This window comes from Amphibalanus amphitrite, unplaced genomic scaffold, assembly GCF_019059575.1.
Source record: "Amphibalanus amphitrite isolate SeventyFive unplaced genomic scaffold, NRLGWU_Aamphi_draft 001033F_arrow, whole genome shotgun sequence".
Taxonomy (NCBI): Eukaryota; Metazoa; Arthropoda; class Thecostraca; order Balanomorpha; family Balanidae; genus Amphibalanus; species Amphibalanus amphitrite.
Window position 1 is genome coordinate 53,368 of NW_024882527.1, and position 25,070 is coordinate 78,437.

Genomic DNA, 25,070 nt, shown 5'->3' on the forward strand with positions numbered 1-25,070 from the left:
ACACGCGGAGATAGGGGACGACATGGGCCTGCCGGCCGCCGATCGTTGACTCGTTGACAAGACACTAATTTCCATTCTGACAGCAGGGGAGGATAGTTTGGGTCTGTATTCGGCCTGAAATTGATTGCTTACAGTAAGTTCAGGGTTTTTGTATGATTCTATGAAGTATTAATGTTTGTATCTCATAATTTGGGCTAGTGTGTTTATGGTTATCATCTCCTAACTCAACAGTCTCTCTGTGCCGCAAATGTCACAGTCGCGTCATATGACAGGTTTTAGGTAGAATACGATCTATTTTTCACTAAATCGGGGTTAAGGCTATTTCCTGATGGAATGCAAAATGAAAAAAATATAAAACAGTACCAATAGATATGGCGGTCCCGCAGGCCGCAGGTATCCTTCCTCGCTCCTCGGAGTGCACCTATTTACTTATACTTAGGTAGGTAGTAGGTACTTACTTATACTTATAATGTTTGGAATTTTGAAAGGCCACTTGGCCTCAAGGATCCAGTCCTTTCAAACTCCTTACTGACTCATTGTCCTGACTCAGTCATTTAGGTGAGTTGTGTGTTTCAAATGTGCCCAGTGTTTGTCCAGGGCACGTAGGTCGAAAAACAAGGCACACTGGCCCAAGTTCAAAATCCGCACCAACCCTTCAAACTGAGCCAGAAAATTTGCACCAAAGCGGGCCGAGAGCCCAAAAATCCGCACAGAACCCATAGCAGTAGGTGGAACTATGGTCATGAGTACCCAAATATAGGAACGTTCCCATTTTTGGGAACGGAGTTCCCAAATATGGGAACGGGCGTTCCCATTTATGAGAACGGAAGGTAATTTTTCGGCCGTTCGCCCACTAAAACTCATTAGTGCATCACGTCTCAAAAAAGTGCATGCTAATTTAAGTATCTACTAAGTCTCTATAAAATTATCTTTAATCTGACCGTTGAACAAGGAAATTGACCGTCGAATGATATTTTTAATGATTTTTTGAAATGACGGAATGGTGAAAACATGGGTTATGCTACATTTAGCATGCAATTTTAAGGAAAATGAAGCGTTTTTTACATTTTGAGGTCAAGTATAATAATTTTCGCCTGGTTATGAAGTTTCATACTAGCGACATCAGATGCTGACATATGCAAGCGAACACGCGGACAGTCCCGAGGTAATATTGTTGACTTTTCGTGTCGGGGCGCACGACCGCGTGGAACGTCAGTGATTTTACCGAACTACTGTTGTAAACTCAGTTTCAGTGGTTTAAAATTATTCAGCTGTATTTTATCATCCCGGAAAGACATATTTTATTTGGATGCTAGCTGTTTAGCGTTGCTTTATAAGGAGCGTCACGAGCGTGGTTTTTGTCTTCCGTGTTTCCAGGCATGATCGTTTTGGGGGAATTTCTCTTATATAGGTCGCTCTGTGTGGCTTATTTATAATTTTTATGCTGATTTCGATCATTCCTCGTGCCCATCCTACCAGGCCTTTTGCCACTTACACTCATTAAGAAAGGAAAAAACTAGATTTTCATTGGGACTAGGTGTTTTGAGGGTGTAACATATTCAGCGTTCCCATTTTTGGATACTTCCTTGTGCTCGTCAACTATCGGTGATAAACAGACAGGTGCTTGACATGTCTCCACCCTCGGCGCGGACGGTGGATATAGGTATGGAAGACCTTGTTGAACATCGCTGAGCGTTGTGAATTACGTAATCCTGCAGAGGGGGGCGTGCCCGCTGCGAGATCGACGGGAATAAAAACGCAGAAGACCGGGCGAAACATGCGACGGTCTTGCCGAGGGGTGTTCACGGGCACCGCACACTGCTGCGTGCGGTGTGTGCGGTGCGTCCAGCAGGCGTGGGGGTAGGGGATGGGTAGGCGGCTCTGACATCACGGCTGCGTGCGGTGGACGGTCCGCTGTGGCCAGTCCCGACCGGCCACAGCGATCGCTGTGTGCGGTGACGGAATGCTGACGTAGGGACGAAGTGGGTGGAGCTTCGAGGCTGTGTGCGGTCCGACCGCACACAGGGCCCGTGAACAGCCCTCCGGAAAGGTCATCTGATGATTGTTGCGTTAACAATAATTTGCGGCGTTGGACGTGATGCTTGTTAATGAAAAGAGCCCCTGAAAGGCGTCGGTGAAATCGTTCCCAATTTTGGGTACGCCGTTCCCATAATAAGGAACGCTTGCAGCGCCAGTGTACGAGAGCGTTCCCAAATTTGGGCTCGCGGCCCGGATGATGGACTGCTTTAGAAATAGGGGAACGATTTGAAACTACGATGGGCCTTACAATATCAAACTCTTTCCCAACAATATTGATACAAATATCAGGCGGTTCACGATCGTTTTATATTTTTTGGACGTCATTTAACGGTTCTTTTTCTTGTTTTAAATAATGCCTACATGGCGTTCCCATATTTGGGTTTATCGTTCCCAAACATGGGAACGAAAATGCGTTCCCGAAAATGGGTACGCTTGACCATAGTTCCGCCTACTGATAGGCAATTATAATGCAAGGGACTTAATTCATCTACTACTAGATGGCATGTTTTGCGCTCTAACTGTGCGTTTTGATATATGCGTTTGATGGGGCATTAGTTTGGGGGTGGCAACTTATGATTTTTATTTGTCTTATTTTGCCGGAGTTGGATATTTGTTTGAACGGCATGGTATGCTGGTGCTGGTTGCGGGCTGTTAGAGCCTTTCTCATGGTTTGCCTTTATGGAACTCAAACCCACCCTACCCTACCCTAACCTACCCATACCCTACCTTACTCATAACCTACACATAGTTACCCTTCTCATACTCGATTAAAGTAACGTACCAAATTTGAGCGCAATCGGCCCAGCCGTTATTGAGATATAGAAGCGGCACACTGCACGTGCGCATGCGCTAGCTGAGATTCCAGATGACTTGTGCCAGCCACCTTTCTAAATTGTCCCCAACAGTGAACAAAATTTGAGCGAAATCGGCCCAGCCGTTCTTGAGATGTAGAAGCTGACCCCTCACGTGCGCACGTGCAATCGATCCACCCTACCTGTGACAAACGACCATGCATCGCCAGGTGAGTGCCCCCTCCACCCACAGTCCAAGTTTCAGCTCAATCGGCCCAGTAGCAGCTGAGTTATTCCTAGTACAATCATGTGCTGTTTCCTGGTAGGCGCTTATTTGAAGCATTTGGGTTTCCGCTGGGCGGGCGGTGCATTGCAGCCCATGCTTTGATAGCTATTGTGAAAAAGTGGACTGACCTGACGGACATAGCCATCGATCGGATTTTGTCGAAAAATACCTGTAACGTTAACAAAACACGGTCGTGTGTTTGAGTCATTTTCACAAAAGTTTATTGACTTTTCGACAATATTTTGGGTGGATATTGGTCAGAAAAGAATGCTCTTTCCGAATATGTAGGTTTCATAGCGATTGATCTGCGTTTTCAATGCGTTTTGATGTTGTAAAGTACATCGCGCTCCGCACGAATTAAATTTTCAAACTAATTTTTCATTAATAAGGAAACGGTACGGATCATCACTTATTATCTGCTATCCGCTGATTACACGTACATTTGCCTGCAAAATGGCACCACACCGATTTCATTCCGTCAAGCCGTTTTCCAGCGGCATCGATTTTCCCGTCACAATGCACGAAATCGGTCATTTTTTCGCAACCGCGGGTATTGCCTTGCACGTGACGCGTGCTATACTATGAAACCATATCAATACGCTAGGCCCATCTCTCCTCTATCCATTGGTGGCAGCCGCTTCTCTCTGTGACCACCGGTTGCCGAGATCTAAGCCCGGAAAGCGATACATGTCGGCCCGTTTTTCGCCCGTCGTTGGTGGTTTGCGCCGGCACCGTGTTATCTCTATGGAAGCGACCTTTTGCACGTGCCGACGGCGCACCCCTGGGCCAATCCGTCCCAAATTTTAATCCAGAGGTGACATCAACCCACCGATTCGGCATGCCAAATTTCACGTCGCTACGTGCCGCCGTTCCGACGCAATAAGACACATAAGACATGACACACGGATGGAGAACGCACAGACATGTTATAAATCATAATGGGTGGAGACTTCCATTTCGCGTCTAGCTAGACGCGTCTAAGTCTTAGACGCGTCTAGCTGGACGGCGGCTGCGTCTATCTGGCGACAGCTAACTTTAGACGCGTCTAGCTTGGAAGTCTCCGTCCAACAGTTAGACGCCAAGTTAGACGCCAACTTGGACGTCTGCTCAGTTAGACGCCAGTTGGACGCCAGTGGAAGTCTCCACCCAATATAGATAATTATTTCCCGTGCAATTTCAGTTTCAATTACCGCTTGAGCAACACTCACCACGGGACCGCGCCGCGCACTTGTACCGGAAGTTTGAAATAGAGCAAATAGACGGACGTCTGTGAAAATAGGGCGCTGGAGGGCATATTGGGTCACGTGACATTCGGAACTTCTCCCCCTCTGTGGGCCTTCTACATGCTAAATGTCACATGTGAATTTCACGAGCCTTGATCAAATCGCCCCAACAAACTTAAGTATGAGTAAAAACAATGATGTCATTCCAAAGTAGCGCGCTGATTGGCAATCCAAACCAGCTGATCGCAAATGTGACATATATAGCACACAATCACCAGGGCAGTCACCACCGCAACCAGTCTTCGTTCTAATGACGTCTTTCTCACGATAATTCCCGAGGCGAGAATGGATTTGTTCTGCCGCAATTGTTAGTTCATAGAGTAAATTTAAAACTGTGGTCCGTCACCGTGCGTCACTGTGGCTGGCACGCATTTATAGGGCTTTCCAAAGAACAGTCAGGTAGCCCGGCAGGGAACCCGGCCGAGTAAGAAGACCAAGCGAAGTCCGCACCGCACCAAGGTCCAAGCCAAATCCGCACCAGCCGAACAAGCCCGCACCGACGAGATCTCGTCGAAATTGCCATACTTTGCAGTCTGGCTTTGAAGGCGTTCAGGTTGGGGGCATCGTCAACTGATGGCGGGAGTCCGTTCCAATCGTTGATGACTCGGAACGAGAAGACTCAAGACATTTCGATGCACTCGGAATACAGCCCTCGGTTTTGACAGCTTCCATTGTTGTCCATGGGTGTTGCCTGTCGCTGCCGCCGCAAAGAATCCCTCTGCCTCGAGGTCAATCCCCTGTATGAGCACCTGATAGACAGTTATCATGTCGCCCCGGCGTCGGCGATGGTATAGAGACGGCAGGTCGAGAATCTGGAGCCTCTCCTCGTATGGCTGATTTCGGATGGCGACAACCAGCTTCGTAGCTCTCCTCTGGACCTTTTCTACGCGCCTCTGTTCCTCCCGATTGACAGGTCCCCAAATGGAGTTTGCGTATTCCAGGTGAGGTTCGGAACAGCAGAGGCAGTGTTCTCGTCTAGGAGGGCGAAGCTTCGATGGATCACAAACAGGATATGACTTCGAAATCGCCGCGGCTGCCTGCTCACGGAACTTGAGTTGGTGGTCCACATAGATTCCGAGGTCCTTCTCCACTTAGGTCTGGTCCAGCTGCGTGGTGCCCAATGTGATAGACGTGGTTTCCATTGTGGGAGCCCAGATGCGGTGACTTGCATTTTGTTCGGTTGAAGTGCAGCTGCCAGCGTTCCGACCATTCAACAAGTGTATCTAGGTCAGCTTGGAGGGTGAGAACATCTGATGCCCGGTTGGCACTCCTGTAAATTTTTGTGTCGTCTGCGAACATCTTAATTGAGGACGAGACTTCACCGGGCAGGTCGTTGACGTACACGACAAATAGCAGCGGCCCCAATACGGTTCCCTGTGGTACCCCGCGGCCCATTCCGACCTTGAGCTGTTCACACGAACCCTCTGTTGCCTCCCTGTGAAGAACGCCTACACCCAGTTCAGAAGCTTGCCATCAACACCGCAGGCCTGCAGCTTCAGAAGCAGGCGCTGGTCACTGGCGGATCCAGGCTTGCGTTTTTTTTTGGGGGGGGGGGGGGGCAACTCATGCAGGAGCCAAACCTAGGGTACCCCCATATCCTGTTTTCTCATCGGATTTAGGCCACTTATTTTTCGTCACAGCCCTGACACTATGAATATTTTTTTAAGTAAAAAGAAAGATATATAAATGGTAGCCCACCCGACCCATGCCTTTATATTACTTTGTAAACACTTACCATTGCTTTTGTCGACCAGTTCAAGTTAACCCGCTTCGAGTCAGTGCTTGGGTCCCTTTGCGGGCCGGGAGGTGGTAAAACACGCCCTGTCTAACTCGGCTCCTGGGCCACGCGCTGATTGAACTATGTTTCATTATCGTTTGGGGGAGGGGGCAAACGGGCCACTTTAGGCCTCTGGGAAGGGGGCATGGCCCTAAATGCCCCCTCCTTGGATCCGCCAGTGTAAGAGACCATTGGAGCTGCAGTTGGGTACCTCAGACGTCAGGGTACGCCCTCAGATGTATAGGACTCGCGTCGAGACCTCTTATGCTATAGTGGACTGAAAGGACCAAAAGGAGCCCGTCTAGGGCTCCCGGAGATAGACATGGGCGCTCAAGAGTCCGCCAGAGCCCCCAATGAGGGATAAGTGAGGGATACCAAGTGCCTGCAATTGCATATTGCATAAGCCATAACGCCTTTACAAATCAATATATTATGTATCAGTGGCAGATCCAAGGGGGGCCACATGGGTCATGACCCCCCTTGGTGCCCGGGGGCACCACAGGCCTGTCAGGGGCACCACCGGCCTAGCAGGGGCACCACCAGCCCGCCAGGGGCACTACAGGCCTAGCAAGGGCACCACGGGCCTGTGAGGGGCCCACAGGCTTGTCAGGGGCACCCCAGGTCTGTCAGGGACACCAGAGACCTGCCAGGGGCACCACCGGCCTCGCAGGGGCACCATGGGCCTGTCAGGGGCACCAGAGGCCTAGCAGGGGTACCACAGGCCTTACAGGGGCACCACCGGCCTTGCAGGGGCACCACCGGCCTTGCAGGAGCACCTTGGGCCTGTCAGGGGCACCACAGTCCTGTCAGGGCCCAGGGGCACCAGCGGCCTAGCAGGGGCACCGCAGGCCTGTCAGGGGCACCACCGGTCTAGCAGGGGTACCACCGGTCTCGCAGGGGCCCCATGGGCCTGTCAGGGGCCCCACCGGCCTCGCAGGGGCACCACCGGCCTCGCAGGCATCACGGCATCACGCAGGGGCACCTTGGGCCTGTCGGGGGCATCACGGGCCTGTTGGGGGCACTTTAGGCTTGTCAGGGGCACCACAGTCCTGTCAGGTCCCAGGGGCATTAGCAGCCTAGCAGGGGCACCCTAGGCCCGCCAGAGGCACCACAGGCCTGCCAGGGTCCAGGGGCACCACAGGCCTAGCAAGGGCACCACGGGCCTGTCAGCGGCACCCCAGGCTCTCGTGCCCCCCCCCCCCCCTGGATCCGCCAGTGATGCCACACCACGCGAAACACCGCCAACTGCCAGCTGCCGCGCCATTAACACGTGCCAACAACAGTCTTTTTTTTTCAAGGTCGACTCCGCTCGCGCAGCTTTTGACTGACCCTCACTGCTACCATATTGCTTCCATATTATGTTGTGGAAAGCTTTACTTCACCAAGTGGCTAAAAACCTCCATCAAGGTATATTTTCTTAGCAATTTTTCTAACGTTTTTTTTTTTTGGGGGGGGGGGGGGGGTTAACAGGCCACTTTAGGCCTTTGGGGGGGGGGGGGGGCATGGCCCTAAATGCCCCCCCTGGATCCGCCAGTGGCGCTGGTGTGGAACGGAGTTGAACGCTGGTGTTTTATTCTATGTATAAATGATTTTCTGAACTTAAGCAAAAATTTTACTGCCTATGTGTATGCAGATGATACAGCAGTCTTTATGGAGTGTGCAAATGAAGCAGATTTACAAAGTTCTATCGATATCATTGTGCCCGAGATATCTGAATGGTTCTCTGCAAATCAGCTGTTGCTATCAGTCAATGCTGATAAAACCCTGTCCCAAATATACTCAAACAAGATCAAGAAAGACAAACTTAATGTTATGCTGAAACTAGGAGGTGTTGAAATAAAAAACTGGAACTGTTAAAGGTAGTGTGCCACCTTCCAATGATTTCCCATTTTGTTTTTCCTAGGATAAGAAGCTTCTGTTTTTACCTGATATCGCAAAAAATCAAAAATGGGCCTAAAATAGTGCTTTTTTTCGCCTAAAAGTTTATCGGTTTTTCGATATGTATAACAACTGTAGTGGGCTGACCTGCAAACAGGCATCGGCAACAAACGCGAATGCGGCGCACATGTGACAATAAGCAAAGGTCATTATAGAGTTACGACGTACGGGAATGAGTTATCAGCTGTCTAATCGTAGACAACACAATGTCGAATTTAACCCTATTCCTGGCGGGCTCCGCCGGGACAAGAAACTGGCGGGGGGGGGGCCCGATTCGGCCCCCCCCCTGAGATCTCGAGAACGAAGCAAGATAGCGACAAGCGGTAAACGGCATCGGATACGCACGGCCAAGATCTACAATTTTTACAAAGGTCATTTTCAGGTCAGGTCAAAGATGACGTCACAGGGGTCGAAAAAGTCAAAATGGCGGCGCTAGATATGGAGAGTTTTTCTCGAATAACTTTCGAATTAGTCAAGATAGGAACAAACTAAGGGCATCATCGTGATCCTCTCGTCAATCCGCATCGAATGATATATATGTTGACCTCGAAAGGTCAAGGTCAAAGGTTGACCTCAGGTCACGTGACCTCGAGGTCATCATGTATATCATTCGATGCGTCTTGACGAGCTGAACACAATGAGACCATCCACGCGTCTGTATCTTGTTCCTGTACGGAGTTATTGGCCAAAAACCTTTGGTGACCTTTGATGACGTCACATGACCTCACAGCTGCCCAACAGCAAAACAGACCTCAAGGTAGTGAAGGTTGATCGTATATGAAGTCATGTATGGTATATGGGGCCATACCGACCCGTTTTAGTGGTAAAAACAGGGAGTTGATTTTTCCCCCATTGACTTATAATGGGGAGGTCGCGAAATTGACCTGACCTTAGGTCACCGATATCAAAATTCCGAGATATACAAATTGCACATACTGGTACCCTAACTAAACCCTGAAGAGAAGAAATTGATCGGTCAAAAACTCTAGCTCTGGCGTGATTGCAAACTTTTCTGAGGTAGGGTCACCAAACCGCCTCTGGTGACCTGACCCGAGGTCAGATCAACTCAAAATTTTCAGACATGTTGCGTAGAAGCCTTTTAGGAAAAGTCAGAAAATTTGAGCTTCCTAGCTCAACGCGTTTGGGAGAAATAACCAAAAAACCTCAGGGGGGGGGGCTCCTGAGGCCCCCCCCGCCAGGAATAGGGTTAAACTGTAAGCCTGTATTGGTATTGTTTCTTTAATTTGGCTGTCGAACATTAATTTATGGTTTGAAATATTATTTTATGTAAAATAACTGATATGAAACAGCCGTCTCTAAAGTTATGACCCCATCTCACCACATGAAAGTGGCAGAAATGACAATGATCAGCTGACGCATTTTTCTTGGCCGAAGTCAGAGCGCGCGGCCCGACGCACCACCACCGCACCACAAAGTATGAGCAGAAGCCGCGCCCAAAGCCAGGGCCCCGGTAACGTGAGGTAGCCGAGTCGGGGCAGCGTGCGCTGATCCAAGCCGGGGCCGCGGCTTTGGGCGCGGTCTACCGCATCCCCGCGGGCAGCCCCGGGCTATCACATGATACCGGGAGGACGCGCGGCCCCGGCTTGGGTCAGCGCACGCTGCCCCGACTCGGCTACCTCATGTTACCGGGGCCCTGGCTTTGGGCGCGGTCTACCGCACCACCTATCAGGCGTGTTCGAAACCGCAGGAGATGATGATGAACGGGTTTATCGAAACTTGATTGGATGAGCCTATCGGTAATAGCGATTTCAGTGTGTGCATTTATTGTTCATAGTGGTGTGAAATGTGGTTGGGGTACGACCGACAACCCGTCGGGGCGAATTTCGCACTGGGGTACTCAAAATTTGAAGAATTTAAGACGTTTCCATGAGTTTTGAAGGTATGGATAAGTTCTAAAAATCCGGTTCTCCTTATCTGGGCCATTAACTCCATTCGGTCCAGGAAAGCTGGCACACTACCTTTAAATACCATGGGATGTTTATTGATGATGATATGAAGTGGAACACACATTGATAAACTATGCTCCGTGTTATGGTAGAAATGTTGGTATGATTACCAAAGTGAAATATTTTCTTAATGACCATTTATTAATTATTACTGCTTTACAATGCTTTTTTCTTGTCATATGTCAATTACTGTTGCTTTCTTTATAGCAATAAATACGCCTCAAGCTTATCCAAAATTGAAAAAACTCCAAAAACGAGTTGTAACTTGTAAGAGTTATAGATGGTCAGCCAAAGACGGCACATGCTGATCACATTTTCAAAAAACTTAAGTTTCTCAAAGTAGAAGACATAAGAAATCAACAGATGCTACTCATCTTGAATAGAAAAATATGCAACAATTTACGATATGAAATAGATCGGATGTTTCGATTTCATCGCATCGGCAGGAGCAATCGATCTCCTAGACCTTTTTTTACTTACAAAAAGTTTAACCCTCGCCCTGGCAGGGCATTTTTCATAACACGGCCTGGCAGGGGGGTTGATGCGACCCCCCTTCGTGATTGGCTCCTATGGCACCTAGAAACACCAAATTAGGTAGGTAGGTGGGCCCCCTGGAGTTCTCGCCCCTGTGCAAATTTGGTTGCTCCAGGTCAATTTTTAGGGGGGTTTTGGGGGGTATAAATGTAAAACTTTCGCTAAAAACAGGTCAAAAGTTTTTCGCTTATATCTTTTGATCTAATTAAGATAGAGAAAAAAAGAAAAGCACCAGTGAACTCAGCACGTCAAGGCGCGTCGAATGATATACTTTTTTGCTTGCTTAAGTGTACTTAAAGTTTTTCTTAATTTTTAAGTAAACTTTAATTAATTAATTAAGTTCAAGTTAACCAAATTGCATATTGCATATCGTTCGATTCGGCTGATCACCAGGAACACAATGACACCAGTTTTTAAGCTCTAGCGTCATCATGTGCCAAGTTATTGGCAAAAATGTCATTTGACCTCAGTTGACCTCATTTGACCTGACCCATGGATAAGTACACCAAACAAAGAAGCACCAAGTGACCTGCTGTTAATTACTATGGTTTCAAAGCACAAAAGTGATGGAACAAAGCCGATATCTCCAGTATTTTCCGAATTTAGTATTTTCCCATAGGCTTAACATTACGACGTAATGACCTCTAACTGACCTCAGGTCAGTGACATAAAAAAAACCCGAACTATATGTTATACAACTCGTTGAACTTAGCACATCCTCAAAGTTTGAAGGAAATCAGTCCAAAACTGTGAGTTGGACAGGTGCAAAAAGAACATTGAAATTTGACCATGACCTTGTACCGGTCTTTATGACCTGGTGACCTGATCCAAGGTCACCCGGACCTGAAATTTTCAGGTCGTATGTAAAAAGGTTGCCCCAGAGGCTGTGCCAAATTTGGTGCCGCCGCCGTTTTTACGCTATCTTCGAAAAACCTTAGGGCTCAAGCAATAACATGGACAGCACCTAGAGTTTGGAATAAAGTTATAACCCCTCTGTTTCCTCAAATTCAATCAGTTCCTCCTTCCAAACATGCAGTGAAAGGGATTGTAAAGGAGCGTTTAATTCATCAATACTGAGTACTGATAGCCGCACTACTCACAGGTGATGTCCTGTCCTTGACTAAATATATAGTACCATGGTATTGGAAATAGATATATGTATTTATATATGTATGCAATTATACATAGTGTATGTAATATCCACCTATGTATATACATGTACATTGTAGGTACATGTATTGTGTATTTGTACCTGCCTGGATTGATTGTGTTCTCTGGAGTATATACATATTGTGTAAATGTCAGCCGATATTGGTTTCAGTTGCTTTGCGGGTGTCCCAAAGGCCAAAACTGGTCGTAAGCTGGTTTTCATTTACCTCTTGCCGGAAGATGCTACATATATTTTCGACTAGATTTACATCCTAACTGTACACAGGCTATGAGGCATTCTTCCTAAAAACAGAAAATCTGCTTTCACCACTGTTGCGCTGTTTACCTACATGCCTGAACATGGCACGACCATTGGCTTCTGGCAAATTTGGTTTCCAAAACTAACCTATTCGTGGCAATTCGGCTCACGGCAGTCAGTTTTTTTGTAATGCCAGAATGTTACCGCAGTTGTACTCTGTTAACGGTCGTGTTTGGGGCATCAAATGAAGCTGAATGAGTTCACCGTGGCTCCAACTGTCTCACACTTTGATTTTTGACGGGTGCCCATGGACATCTCCGCTGCTGCGGCGTTTTCGCCATCTGACGTCCACACACGACTTTTTTTGTATATTTTAAACATTATAAGCTCAAATCTCATCCCGTAGTTCTTTGTCGGAGAAGCTTCATCTATTTCGTTGCACCAGCTGCTCCGTGCGACCATTCACCACTCATCATTCTACCCTGTTACTTATTCTTGTGATATTTTGCCGAAAACCCTAGCAGCGCTCCAATGTAGGTACATCAGACCAGAAACATCGTCACGGAGCAACCACAGACTGTCACAGTGAACCTTTTCATCCATCGCCCGGAAGGCAAACGCTCCACGCCGCGCTGGCTGCGAGCTGACAGCCGTTTCTTGTGACAGGCTGTGTGACCCGGCCGGCGGGTGCAGTTCTCGGGGCGGACCATGGACGGCGTGTCGGCTCGAAACTCTGTGGTGCCCACCCGCACGGCGCGCATCATGATGGAGGGCGTGGGCGCGCGCGTGATGCGCGGCCCCGACTGGAAATGGTGCAAACAGGTGAGAGAGGGGACTGGGAGACGGTGGGGGCAGCAGTGACCGACTGTCGCCATCAGTGGAGCAGTGCGAACCAGACGTAATCGTTAGCTAGTAACTAGCTCGTCGTCTGACTCCAAGAGTAGTACCTAGCTGCCAGTTTGTGGATCATCTTGTGTGCAGTCGAATTGGGATCTTTTATTTACTTGTGATCTAGTTCTGTCCAAATTAGCATCATATGTGCTTTAATTGTTCCATTAAAGTTTTAAGGATTTCAGTATGTTTTTACTTGTTTTGCCATTTTAATGCCAGGGACTACCGATTGCTGATTCTATGCAACTTTGTGTTTGTTCTGTGTAATCTCGAGGAGCGTATACCATTCACTGTGCAGCCGACTGTTGTTCTCTTTGATCGCCGTGCGATGCAGCTGTGTGGCTATGTGCTGTGTCCCGGACACCCAGTAACCGCGCGGCTGGCCGGCAGGACGGCGGCGAGGGCCACGTGGGCACCGTGCGTAACTTTGAGTCCTCTGAGGAGGTGGTAGTCGTCTGGGACAACGGCACGGCGGCCAACTACCGCTGCGCCGGCGCCTACGACCTGCGTGTCATCGACAGCGCGCCCACCGGTGAGGGATGCACGCCGCCGCCGCCGCCGGCGGACACGTCCGTAGGGACGGCGGGTCTCCGGCCGGGATGGAATGGAAGGGGGTAGCTGACCTCGGCGGGCGGGATGTTAATATCCCGTCTTTTGTTGGCTTATTTCATTTATTTTACTTGATTTACATACTTCATGGTTATTAGGGTGGTCCTTATTTTCGAAAATCGTATTTGGATACCTTGCGCCCCTTCAATCGGTGCCGTTTAGCGAAAAAACATGTCTGTCAAAATTTCAGAACCCTACTGCATTATTTACGGGTAGTTCAACGCTCGTTCGTTCGTCAATGTTCGCTCAATGTCCGTTTCGTCGATCAACGTTCGTTCCCTCTTCCTCAGGTGTAACGATTGTCTGCGTCGCAAACTTCTGGGTACATGGTGTCCCCCAGTTATGAACTCCTTGGCTCCAAGTTCCCAGTAGCGGCGGAACACCTTCAATTAGGGGGGGGGGGGGGGCACTGCCGACTTTTGGTCCCATTCTTTCCATGCAACGCCCATCGGGCTACTAAAATGGCAAAATTAAGGGGGGCACGGCGCCCCGGTGCCCTCCCCGTTCCACCGCCTATGCATGCTCCCATCCCGCGGCCAATCTCTCGCCTACTTCCTCCACCGCCACCAAATCCTCTAGGAAACGGTCCGGGAAGCGGCCAACCGGACCTTAGAGAAGGTACTATAGTAGAGGAGTTCTGGGCCAGGGCCAGGAATCCCACCCAGCACAAAGGGAGGGCGGTCAAGAAGGTGGAAACTCTCTTCGACGAGTGGAAACGCCTGAAAAAGAACAAGAACAGGACTTCCGCCACCCAAACAAGCAACGAGGACGCATTCAAGAAACAACTGGAAAATATCTTTGATATCGCCCACGGTGATGCAATGTCCTTGATACCTAACCATCCCGGAAGATCGCGCCTTCCTTCTCGCCCAACGTGAACCAGGGAGACGGGATAGAATGGCAGAGGCAGACATGGCGCTCCATTCCCAAGAAAAGAGGAAGAGGAGGAGGGATGACGCCGAAGAGAGGAGGAGGAGCAAGGCGTCGCGTCGGAGGAGGCGCGGGCGGCAGCCGACCAAGTGGAGCTGGAAAGCATAACCTCGAGTAGCTCCGAATCGTCCCCACTTCGCGGAGCCGTGAGGCCTGGCCCCAGCATGGGTACAGCCACTCTGTCATCCCGAAAGCGTGGTCGAACCACGGCCATCACGCCGCAACTTTCCGCTAACGTCTAACGTCTAACGTGTGTGTGTGGGGGGGGGGGGTCGGTTAGACCCCTCTGCCTTTTGGCTCCAGATCGCGCTAGAGCTTTGCGAAAAAACGAGCGTGTTGCCCGTGACGAGAGCAAGAGCTTCGTACAGTGAAGATGTATTGTTTTTGGGGGTGCTGATCACGAATTTCATGCTAGTTTTGATCACATATGATGTCTTCGTGCATTTAGACCAGGTCGGGTCAGGTCAGGTCAGGTCAGCCATTAGGCGTCCTGCCGGCTACCCATAATAGGTCTCAACTACCACTGGTGGCGTCGTAACACATAACAAAGGCACCAAAACTACTTCGTAAATGTTCAAATGGATGCTAAATTCGAAATCAGCCCGAAAAACTGCCCTAGAAACATGTATACCTCGGAAAAGTGACACGAGGTCATCATAGGTCAATGACCTGACCTGACCTGACCTTCAGGTGACCTTGACACCCATCGTAATGCATGGGGCGAACATCATTTCACATGTTGGACGTTTATAATCGCAAAAATATTAGAAACACGCGGATAATGAGAGCTGACATACGCTGAATCGCGACTCCAGCCAAACATGGTCTTGAGAAATAGGTCACAGGTCAAAGGTCATTGGGTCAGGGTCATGAAATTTTCAGAGTATGTATAAAATTGATCATCTCGAGGATACTGAAAGTTTCGTCGCGATCGGCCGCTTTTTACGTGAGTTATTCGCGAGAACTCATGGGGGTCCATCCCACCCCTACACATACGAGGGTTAATATGCATTGAGCCACCAAAAAGCATCCGCCGATTTCGCTTTTTTGCTCTTTTTCCACGTTTCTAGACGAATGGCATCATTTGAGGGGGCGCAAGCGCGAAAAAATACAAATAAAAATTTTGTATGGAAATAAGGACCACCCTAATGGTTATAAATAGTTTGAATGACATACCTTGCGGCTCGAAAATGTGTATAACGTAAGATCTTTCTAGTAACCAAATGCAGAGCCGTCCAGTGTAACGGCCTCGGGTCTTAACCCTCGCCCGCACATGGGGGGGGGGGTGGTTGCCACCCCCCAGGTAGTTTTTCTGCTCTGCACTCAACATTTTTAGAGCTAGAAGGCTGATTTTTCGTATAGCTGCTCGTCTATCCTTTCTTGATGTCCACTGAAAATTTCAAGTTTCTGTGATTTTTGGTTTCGGAGATATGACCTTGTTTTTCAGGTCATGTCATGACCCAAATGGCCAATTCTCAACATCTTGCGTTTGCCATGGGCCTTGTGAGCTTTTGACACCCTGATTTCGGCCTTTTTTGCCAGTCTTACCTCCCACCTATCATGGAACATGTTGTTCGACGATGTACAGGGGTCAAGGTCAGGGTCAAGGTCAACCTAGGTCATCTAGGATAATTGCGTTTTAGGCAAGCTGAATTTACTTTTTGTGAAGTTTTTTGACTGCATTTTTGGTAAAAGCTTCTCAGATCATGATTTCATGTGATATGGACCCAAAAACAATCGGTGCACACATCAGTATACACACAGACACACACAGACATACAAACACATATAATTGACCTTGACCTAACTTGACCTGAAATGACCTCAGCAGCAAAATTCTGGTCGGATAGTGTGACAAAGAGGTTCTAGCTGGCTTGGCACCAGAAAACAGCATCGTCATCGGTATTTGATAAGCAGCGCACTTGATATCCAACGGTGACCCAAAACAGCAACATTTTTTAGTTTGACCTGACCTGGAAGGTCAATGATTGACCTGAGAAGGTAAAACTGGGTATCATTGGATTCGTCTCTTCCCAAAGAATCTTTTGGTCTTTACTGCTAAGCTCTATCTCCAACAGGAACGAAATGGCGGGGGGGGGGGTGGCAACCACCCCCCACCCCCATGTGCGTTCTAGGATGGGAAAATGGCATGTGCGGGCGAGGGTTAACAAAGGTGGCATTTGCATGTCTTTGTGGTGTCACAGTCATGAGATACTGTGCGTCAACCATTCACGGTTGTATTCACAGAGCTAGTTCGGAGCGGTTTTACTATACGGAGCGTGTGTTGCGGTCTGCGCACCGCAGCTCGGCGATTTGACCTGACCATTGCCCCTGTACGACAGGCACCAAGCACGAGGGTACTATCTGTGATACCTGCCGGCAGCAGCCCATTTTCGGGATCCGCTGGAAGTGCGCCGACTGCTCGAATTACGACCTGTGCTCGGTGTGTTACCATGCCGACAAGCACCAACTGCGTCATCGCTTCTACCGGATCGCAGCGCCCGGCTCAGAGAGGTACGTGCGGCGCCCGCCCCGCACCCGGCTCAGAGAGGTGCGGCCGCCGCCCCGCGCCCGGCTCAGAGAGGTACAGCCCGCGCCCGGCTCAGAGAGGTGCGGCCCCCGCCCCGCGGCCGGCTCAGAGAGGTACGTACGGCCCCCGCCCCGCACCCGGCTCAGAGAGGTGCGGCCCCGCGCCCGGCTCAGAGAGGTACGTACGGCGCCCGCCCCGCGCCCGGCTCAGAGAGGTACAGCCCGCGCCCGGCTCAGAGAGGTACGTACAGCGCCCGCCCCGCGCCCGGCTCAGAGTGGTACGTACGACGCCCGCTCCGCGCCCGGCTCAGAGAGGTACAGGGACCCGCAGTTGCTACTGTACAGCGACCCTGAGTAAATTGTCCCAGCACCCTCACAGGGAACAACGATAAGCTGTCAGAGGGTACTCACAGGAAACCTCAGCTGCTCTTGTACAGGGACCAGCAGTCGATATCAATGTTATCGGTTGTTACTGGACAGGACAGACTGTTAGACTTGGGGTTCGTGTACAGTAGCAACTGCGGGTCCCCGTACGTACATCCGCCGCCCCGCGCCCGGCTCGGAGAGGTACGTATATACGGCGCCCGCCCCGCGCCCGGCTCAGAGAGGTACGGCCGCCGCCGGCCGCTCGGCCGAGTCTGGGCCGCTCCGCCCCTCGTCGAGGCGTGGTGGGACAGTGGAGGGTGCGAGGGAAGGCCATCCGGTCCAGCCGGGTGGGCGGTGGATGACATGGTGGGCCTCAGCAGGGTCGGAGTTTGAGCTGAGCCGCTGAGCGGATGGCAGGCACGCGACGAGGAAAGGAAGCTGTATGTAGATGGCAGCACGCCTACTCAGCACTCACTCAGCATCAGAGAACGCCTTGATTCTGATGCGCTGTTCAGGGTCTGGATGCAAGCCGGCTGGTCCGAGGGGCTAAAGTGTTTTGTTCGGAAATGCGAAGTGTGAACTTGGAGAATGTTAAGCATCGGCTTTGTTCGTAATTCGCTCGTTCTTAAGGAGTTGGTAATTAAACTGTGTAAGCGTGTTCCTGTTGAATCCATAGATTGCATTTTCCTTGCCTAGATAAGACCGAAACACGTAGTGCGAAGTGAGTTATTATTTTGCAGTTCCTGTTGAGTTCACGAAGGCAGGGTGGTGAGCACGCAAAGGCAGTACGATATTACCGGCTAATATTCGCGCATCACAATGTCACTAGCTGCTCACACTGTCTGCCTGCCTGCCTCCAGAGTGCTGGTCGAGCCGCGTCGGAAGAGCAAGAAGACGTCCGTGCGGGGGATCTTTCCGGGCGCTCGGGTGGTGCGCGGCGTCGACTGGCAGTGGGAGGACCAGGTGAGAGTCGTACTGCTCCCTAGGCTGGCGGTGCAGATCAGCTGCGTGGCCGCAGTTATGGTAATAGTCGGCTGTGGTCGCATTTATGATAACTTATGGTCGCAGTTATGGTCGCGGTTTTCTTGTTAGAAGGTCCCCAACCTCCCAGCCAAGAAGTCCCTATCATATTTTTTTTTTTTAGGTGTTGATATTTCGCTTCATGGTCAGTGCTAACCGTATCTAAAGTTTTTCCTGACGCTGCACCAGTGTTTACTTTCGACCGGTGCCCGAATGAGCAGCGGCAGCGGCGGCGTCCCTGTACCGCTCGACGCCACCTGACGGCCACCGCCGCTGCTGTCCACAGGACGGCGGTAACGGGCGGCGGGGCAAGGTGACCGAGATCCAGGACTGGTCGGCCGCCAGCCCGCGCTCCGCAGCCTACGTCATCTGGGACAACGGCCAGAAGAACCTCTACCGGGTCGGCTTCGAGGGCATGGTGAGCGCCCGTCTCGGAGGGCGGGAGCAGGGATTGGGATGGTGTTGAACTGGTGATGTGTATGTGGTGTGGAATGATTACGTTTTACCCTGGCATCTGATTGTAGTGGCAGCAGTTTAGTGCCAGCAGATCGGGCGACCGATGGACAGTACAGACCAAGTCTAGACCAGTCTAGACCGAGGATCGTTACCATTAGCTGTTAACGCATGAAACACGAAGTTCATCTTTGAAAAAAATTATGTACGCATGTAATCCAGTCGATGCCTTCTCTGTTAGCTTCCTATCTCCCCCGCTCTGTTATACCCATCTTTGTCTCTTCCTCCTTCCATCCATTCCGCAGTTTGTAAGCACTCTACTTACCAGCTCTAACTGTATGCCCGCACAGGCCGACCTGAAGGTGGTCAATGACGCCCATAGTGTCACGGTCTCCCCCTTCCTCCATATCCCTCCACTGTCACTAACCAGCTCTGACTGTATGCCCGCGCAGGCCGACCTGAAGGTGGTGAATGACGCCAAGGGCGGCACCGTGTACCGGGACCACCTACCTCTGCTGGGGGAGCAGGGACCGGGCCGCAGCGCCGGACACGGGTGGAGCATCGGCGACCAGGTCAGTCGGTACTTTTGAGCCGCTGCACGGACTGGGAAACTTGTGCGGCTGCTTTGAAACTCACATGTTTATGTCATATTCCCGGCTCAGGCAGTTATAGAGCCCAGTTAAGCCATTACCACTCGCTTTTCCTTTTTCTTGATCTAGGAAATAAGCATTATCTTTGTATGGGTTTCATTGCAGTTTCTTTGTTACTTCGCTGAGTGTGAGTGATTTGCCTTCTGGCTAGCTCCGCATTCATCCTCCATGGTTTGGTAAATGCTCAATCACTCGGCTGACTGTATAACTGAGCTGACTCCCCCTCCCCTCCACTGGTCATGTATTTACCGTGGTCTAACGTCCGCCCTGGCCCCGACAGGTGAACGTGGACCTGGACCTGGACATCGTGCAGTCGCTGCAGTACGGCCACGGCGGCTGGACGGACGGCATGTTCGAGTGTCTCGGCACGGCCGGCACCGTGGTCGGCATCGACGAGGACCACGACATAGTCGTCTCCTACCCCAGCGGAAACCGGTGAGCGGCGGCGGCGAGCGATGTGGGGTACACCCGGCGGGGTGGGACAGGGGGCAGTGGTTGGGGCGAACGGTGGGAGCGACTCGGCTGCTTTTGTGACCCGTGTCTCAAAGGAGAAGATGCCTTTTGATGGTGACCTGGTTGCGCGATTAATACCGGTATGTTATTGCGCGGTATGTTTTTCTCGGCTGTATTTTTTACATGATTTCCGTGTTTTCTTATTTGATTCGTAGGCACAATTTCCTGAACAGTCAGTGGGAGGGGCTGACAGAGTCTGTTGTTATCCCGATTCTGTCAGCCCCTCCCATCCAATTCTCCCGCCGCCGACCACGTCCTCTGCTCTGACCGTACTGTCCCTCTCACCGCCGCCGACCACCCCTGCTCTGACCACACTGACGTCTGACCGCCGCCGACCACCCCTGTTCTGACCACACTGCCCCTCTCACCGCCGCCGACCACCCCTGCTCTGACCACACTGACGTCTGACCGCCGCCGACCACCCCTGTTCTGACCACACTGCCCCTCTCACCGCCGCCGACCACCGCTGTTCTGACCACACTGCCCCTCTCACCGCCGCCGACCACCCCTGTTCTGACCACACTGCCCCTCTCACCGCCGCCGACCACCCTGCTCTGACCACACTGACGTCTGACCGCCGCCGACCACCTCTGTTCTGACCACACTGTCCCACTGACCGCCGCCGACCACCCCTGTTCTGACCACACTGTCCCACTGACCGCCGCCGACCACCCCTGCTCTGACCACACTGCCCCTCTCACCGCCGTCAGCTGGACGTTCAACCCGTGCGCGCTGAACAAGGTGTCGAGCGCCAGCAGCGGCGGCCCGGAGTCGGCCGGCAGCCAGTTCGCCGTCGGCGACCTGGTTCAGATTCACAGTGACCTGGAGCGCATCAAGGTGCTGCAGCGCGGCCACGGAGAGTGGGCCGAGGCCATGCTGCCGGTGAGTCGACGATCCCAGGGAGCGCTGGAGGGCCGTGCTCACCGCCGACCGCTGGGCTGCCGGGGGTGGGGACTGGAGGCGCCAGTGAAGGGCTGGTGGGGACTGTGTGCGCGTGGTTAGTGACGGTCCGATATTTGAGTGTTGTCGCCGAAGTTCTGTCGCACGAAGTTAGCCATTGCTGGTTGCAGAGTGGGTGGCCAATTAAGTCTTGACTCAATGGCAAATTTTGTGCTTAGGTTCAGACTTCAGCTCATTTCATCATGCTCGCGACTGGTTTTTGTTTTGACAAATTTCCGCCCCAAATAAACCTCCACGACCAACTTTTTCCTACTCGCTTTCTTTCTCCATTCCCGACTAATTTATTTTGTTTCAACAGTTCCCTCTCATCCACCCCGGTCAGTTCTCCCCAATAATTGCATCCCCTTTCCCCGCGCATCTCTCTACCCTGAGTCCCTGCGTCTTACCCTGGTCCGGCCGCGCCGCCAGACGCTGGGCAACATCGGCCGTGTGCAGCAGATCTACCACGACAACGACCTAAAGGTGGAGGTGTGCGGCACCTCGTGGACCTACAACCCGCTGGCCGTCACCAAGGTGGCCTCCGAGGGATCGGTGGCGTCCTCATCCAGCGGAGGTGACCGAACGGTGGGGGTCGGGGGGGGGGGGGCTGAGGGGTCGGGGGGGGGGGCTGAGGGGTCGGTGACAGCGGAGATGAGCGGCAGAGAGTGTGGTCGCCGGATGGGGGGATGGAGACACTGCAGGGCCGTCTGCTGAGCTTGGTGTTCGTTTGAAAGATGCGGTGAACATGCGTGGACTTTTCCTGGGAGCGTTATTTAGATGGCGCTTCTATATTTTATCAGTGGTAATTTGTCATCTAGGTTTCGACATCTGCCAACTACTTTTTGTGCGCTTATTTAATTCAACTAACTAGTTAGTAAATCGTGCTTTGAATGGACTGTGTGAGATAACCAGCTCATGGTCTTTGTTGTAATATCTTATCAGCCATCCTCGGCTTCTTTGTCATTCTTTGTCAACTACGACCTCTTAATATAAGCGTCGATCCTGGATTTGGCTGTATAGCAGATTGCCCAAGCTCTGGCTGCAGCTTTGATCGCTTACCTTTCACCTTACCCTGTCTCTCGCCCATCCGCAGAGCGTCTGACGGCCATGTTGAAGAAGCTGTTCGACTCTCAAGTGTCCGGCGACGTGAACGAGGAGCTGGTGAAGGCGGCCGCCAACGGCGACATCCAGAAGTGTGAGGAGATCCTGAAGCGTCCGGACGCGTCGCGGGACGGCGTGTTCGCCGGGCACACGGCGCTGCACGCGGCCAGCCAGAACGGCCACCAGGAGGTCATCAAACTGCTGCTCATGCACAAAGTCGACACCGAAATCGAGGTGAGAGGATAGGTGGCTTTGTAGAGGACTGAAAGGATGGTTGAGGAAGAGGGTGTGATGTCTTAGTATAACTGCAGTGAGAGGGTGGGTGAGAGGGGGATACAGAATATGTACAGGGATGAGACGGCGGGCGGGCGGGGGGGGGGGGGCGGTAGGATGGGATGGCAGTGTTAAGATGAGATTGAAGTGGGTTGGAGGGATTGAGTTACTGAAATGAGAGGTGAACGTGTGATGTAAAACTGAGCCGACGGTTTGCACGGGCTAGCGAGAGATCGGCAGTGGGGAGGGGTGGTGTAATTCTAGTATAGTGGTGCCTGTGTGCAGGATATGATCACTGACCGGGCGGCGTATGTCTGTATAGAGGCTCACTGACCGGTCGGTGGTCTGTTCTCAGGACAAGGACGGGGACCGGGCCGGTGTATGCCTGTCTCTGATCAGGCGAAGGTAGCTAACCGGTCGGTGTGTCTGTTAGTGAGGGAGTCTGTTAGGTGTCTTGTCCTTCCACCCAGGACAAGTTCAGTGACCGGGCGGTGTATGTGTCTGTGTCTGACCGGCCGTTGTCTGTCTGTTCCCAGGACAAGGACGGTGACCGGGCGGTGTATGTGTCTGTGGCTGACTGGCCGTTGTCTGTCTGTTCCCAGGACAAGGACGGAGACCGGGCGGTGTGACTGTCTGTTTCGGAACAAGTTGGGGGACCGGACGGTGTATGTGTCTGTGGCTGACTGGTCGTTGTCTGTCTGTTCCCAGGACAAGGACGGGGACCGGGCGGTGTTGTCTCCGTGTATAGGTGGTCACGTCGGTATGTCTGTTCTCAGGACAAGGACGGAGACCGGGCGGTGCACCATGCCGCGCACGGCGACGAGCCGGCCGTCATGGTGCAGCTGATTCAGGCCGGTGCCGACCCGAACGCGCGCAACAAGCGCCGCCAGACGGCGCTGCACATTGCCGTCAACAAGGGCCTCTACAACCTGGTGCAGACGCTGCTCGAGAACGGCTGCCACCCCAGCTTGCAGGTCAGTTACTGCCCACTGGTGCGGGGTACACACCGCCGACAATAGGGTATCTGAGAACGGCTGCCACCCCAGCCTGCAGGTCAGTTACTGACGCCAGGGTAGCTGAATGTAGAGGACGGCTGCCACCCCAGCCTGCAGGTCAGTTACGGACGCCAGGGTAGCTGAATGTAGAGGACGGCTGCCACCCCAGCCTGCAGGTCAGTTACGGACGCCAGGGTAGCTGAATGTAGAGGACGGCTGCCACCCCAGCCTGCAGGTCAGTTACGGACGCCAGGGTAGCTGAATGTAGAGGACGGCTGCCACCCCAGCCTGCAGGTCAGTTACGGACGCCAGGGTAGCTGAATGTAGAGGACGGCTGCCACCCCAGCCTGCAGGTCAGTTACGGACGCCAGGGTAGCTGAATGTAGAGGGAACGGCTGCCACCCCAGCCTGCAGGTCAGTTACGGACGCCAGGGTAGCTGAATGTAGAGGGAACGGCTGCCACCCCAGCCTGCAGGTCAGTTACGGACGCCAGGGTAGCTGCTGAATGTAGAGGACGGCTGCCACCCCAGCCTGCAGGTCAGTTACGGACGCCAGGGTAGCTGAATGTAGAGGGAACGGCTGCCACCCCAGCCTGCAGGTCAGTTACGGACGCCAGGGTAGCTGCTGAATGTAGAGGACGGCTGCCACCCCAGCCTGCAGGTCAGTTACGGACGCCAGGGTAGCTGCTGAATGTAGAGTGAACGGCTGCCACCCCAGCCTGCAGGTCAGTCACTGGTTCGGGGTACACACCGTCGACGGTCGATAGAACGGCTGCCACTCGAGATTCCAGGTCGGTCACTGACGACAGGATCACTGACAATCACTGACAACAGGCTCGCATTAGCCACGCGTTTGCAAGCTTTTCGTGGTTTCAAACGTTCAAACATGTGATTTGATGTTGCTCCCATGCCTAATTATTATTAATCCTCCATAATTATGCACACCATTTTTCGTATGATTGCGATAATGATGAATTTTTAAAAAGTATCGTCACGCAATATTTCAATTCACCGTCATTGTCATGGCCCAGAACCGTTCAATTGCCTAGCACATCTGTACTCTTAAAAAGTCGAAACTCTTTATGTTTGAGTACGTCTTTTAGGTATCTTGGTTAAGGAACGTTACGCAAGGTCATGATAAGCTGCAGCTTCTCGAAGTTCTTGTATGTTCCTTGCTGTAGTACACCTGCCTGCGCACGAATTCTGCTCGAATGCGGCCACAGCTATGAAAGAAGAGTTATAAGAGAAGACAGAGGGAGCAGAAATTATGTTCGAAAATGAATTAAACCCTCCCGTTTCTTTCCGTTTTTCTGCCGCGTCCTTCCCCGCTGAGCGCTCTCCTCGTGGCGCCAGGAGAGCTGCCGCGCTGCATGATTAATGTCCGCTGGGCCGCCGGAGATGGATGGGGATCCAGGACCTGGAAATTGCTCTGTCCGGGCGCCGGACGGTCCCCATTTCTCTTTTTTAACATACGCGCTTACATATTTTTTTAAATGTCTTTTAAATCGATTCCCCCTACAAAACGCGCATATTTGTCTAGTGTGTACTAGCAAGTTGAATTGTTATTCCATTAGTTGTAAAGAAAAAAAAAATAGTCGTGGGTGTTTTTCTGCTAATATGACGATATTTTGTGTGATTTCTTTATGATAACTTTATTCATGAACTTGATCGTGACAATGAATGAGCGTCGTTCCGACCTGACGTCGCCCCGTCTCTGAGCCCCGTCTGGTAGAATTTGGACCGGGTGGCTCGATCCGAGCAGCAGGCATCACTCTATC

The 25,070-nt window shown here is 51.7% G+C and overlaps 1 protein-coding gene across 1 annotated transcript in view; it reads left to right on the forward strand.

Moving 5' to 3' along the window:
* LOC122369412 (E3 ubiquitin-protein ligase MIB1-like) overlaps window positions 1–25,070 on the forward strand; it is a 55,233-nt gene continuing 30,163 nt past the window's right edge. The window contains exons 1-12 of the mRNA XM_043344140.1: window positions 1–133; window positions 12,691–12,846; window positions 13,306–13,447; window positions 16,797–16,968; window positions 18,210–18,312; window positions 18,656–18,787; window positions 19,275–19,394; window positions 19,753–19,907; window positions 20,696–20,867; window positions 21,354–21,498; window positions 22,018–22,259; window positions 23,075–23,272. Of these exons, the coding sequence (XP_043200075.1) occupies window positions 12,733–12,846; window positions 13,306–13,447; window positions 16,797–16,968; window positions 18,210–18,312; window positions 18,656–18,787; window positions 19,275–19,394; window positions 19,753–19,907; window positions 20,696–20,867; window positions 21,354–21,498; window positions 22,018–22,259; window positions 23,075–23,272 (1,695 nt within the window). The 5' untranslated portion in view covers window positions 1–133; window positions 12,691–12,732. The remainder of the gene's footprint in view (window positions 134–12,690; window positions 12,847–13,305; window positions 13,448–16,796; window positions 16,969–18,209; window positions 18,313–18,655; window positions 18,788–19,274; window positions 19,395–19,752; window positions 19,908–20,695; window positions 20,868–21,353; window positions 21,499–22,017; window positions 22,260–23,074; window positions 23,273–25,070) is intronic.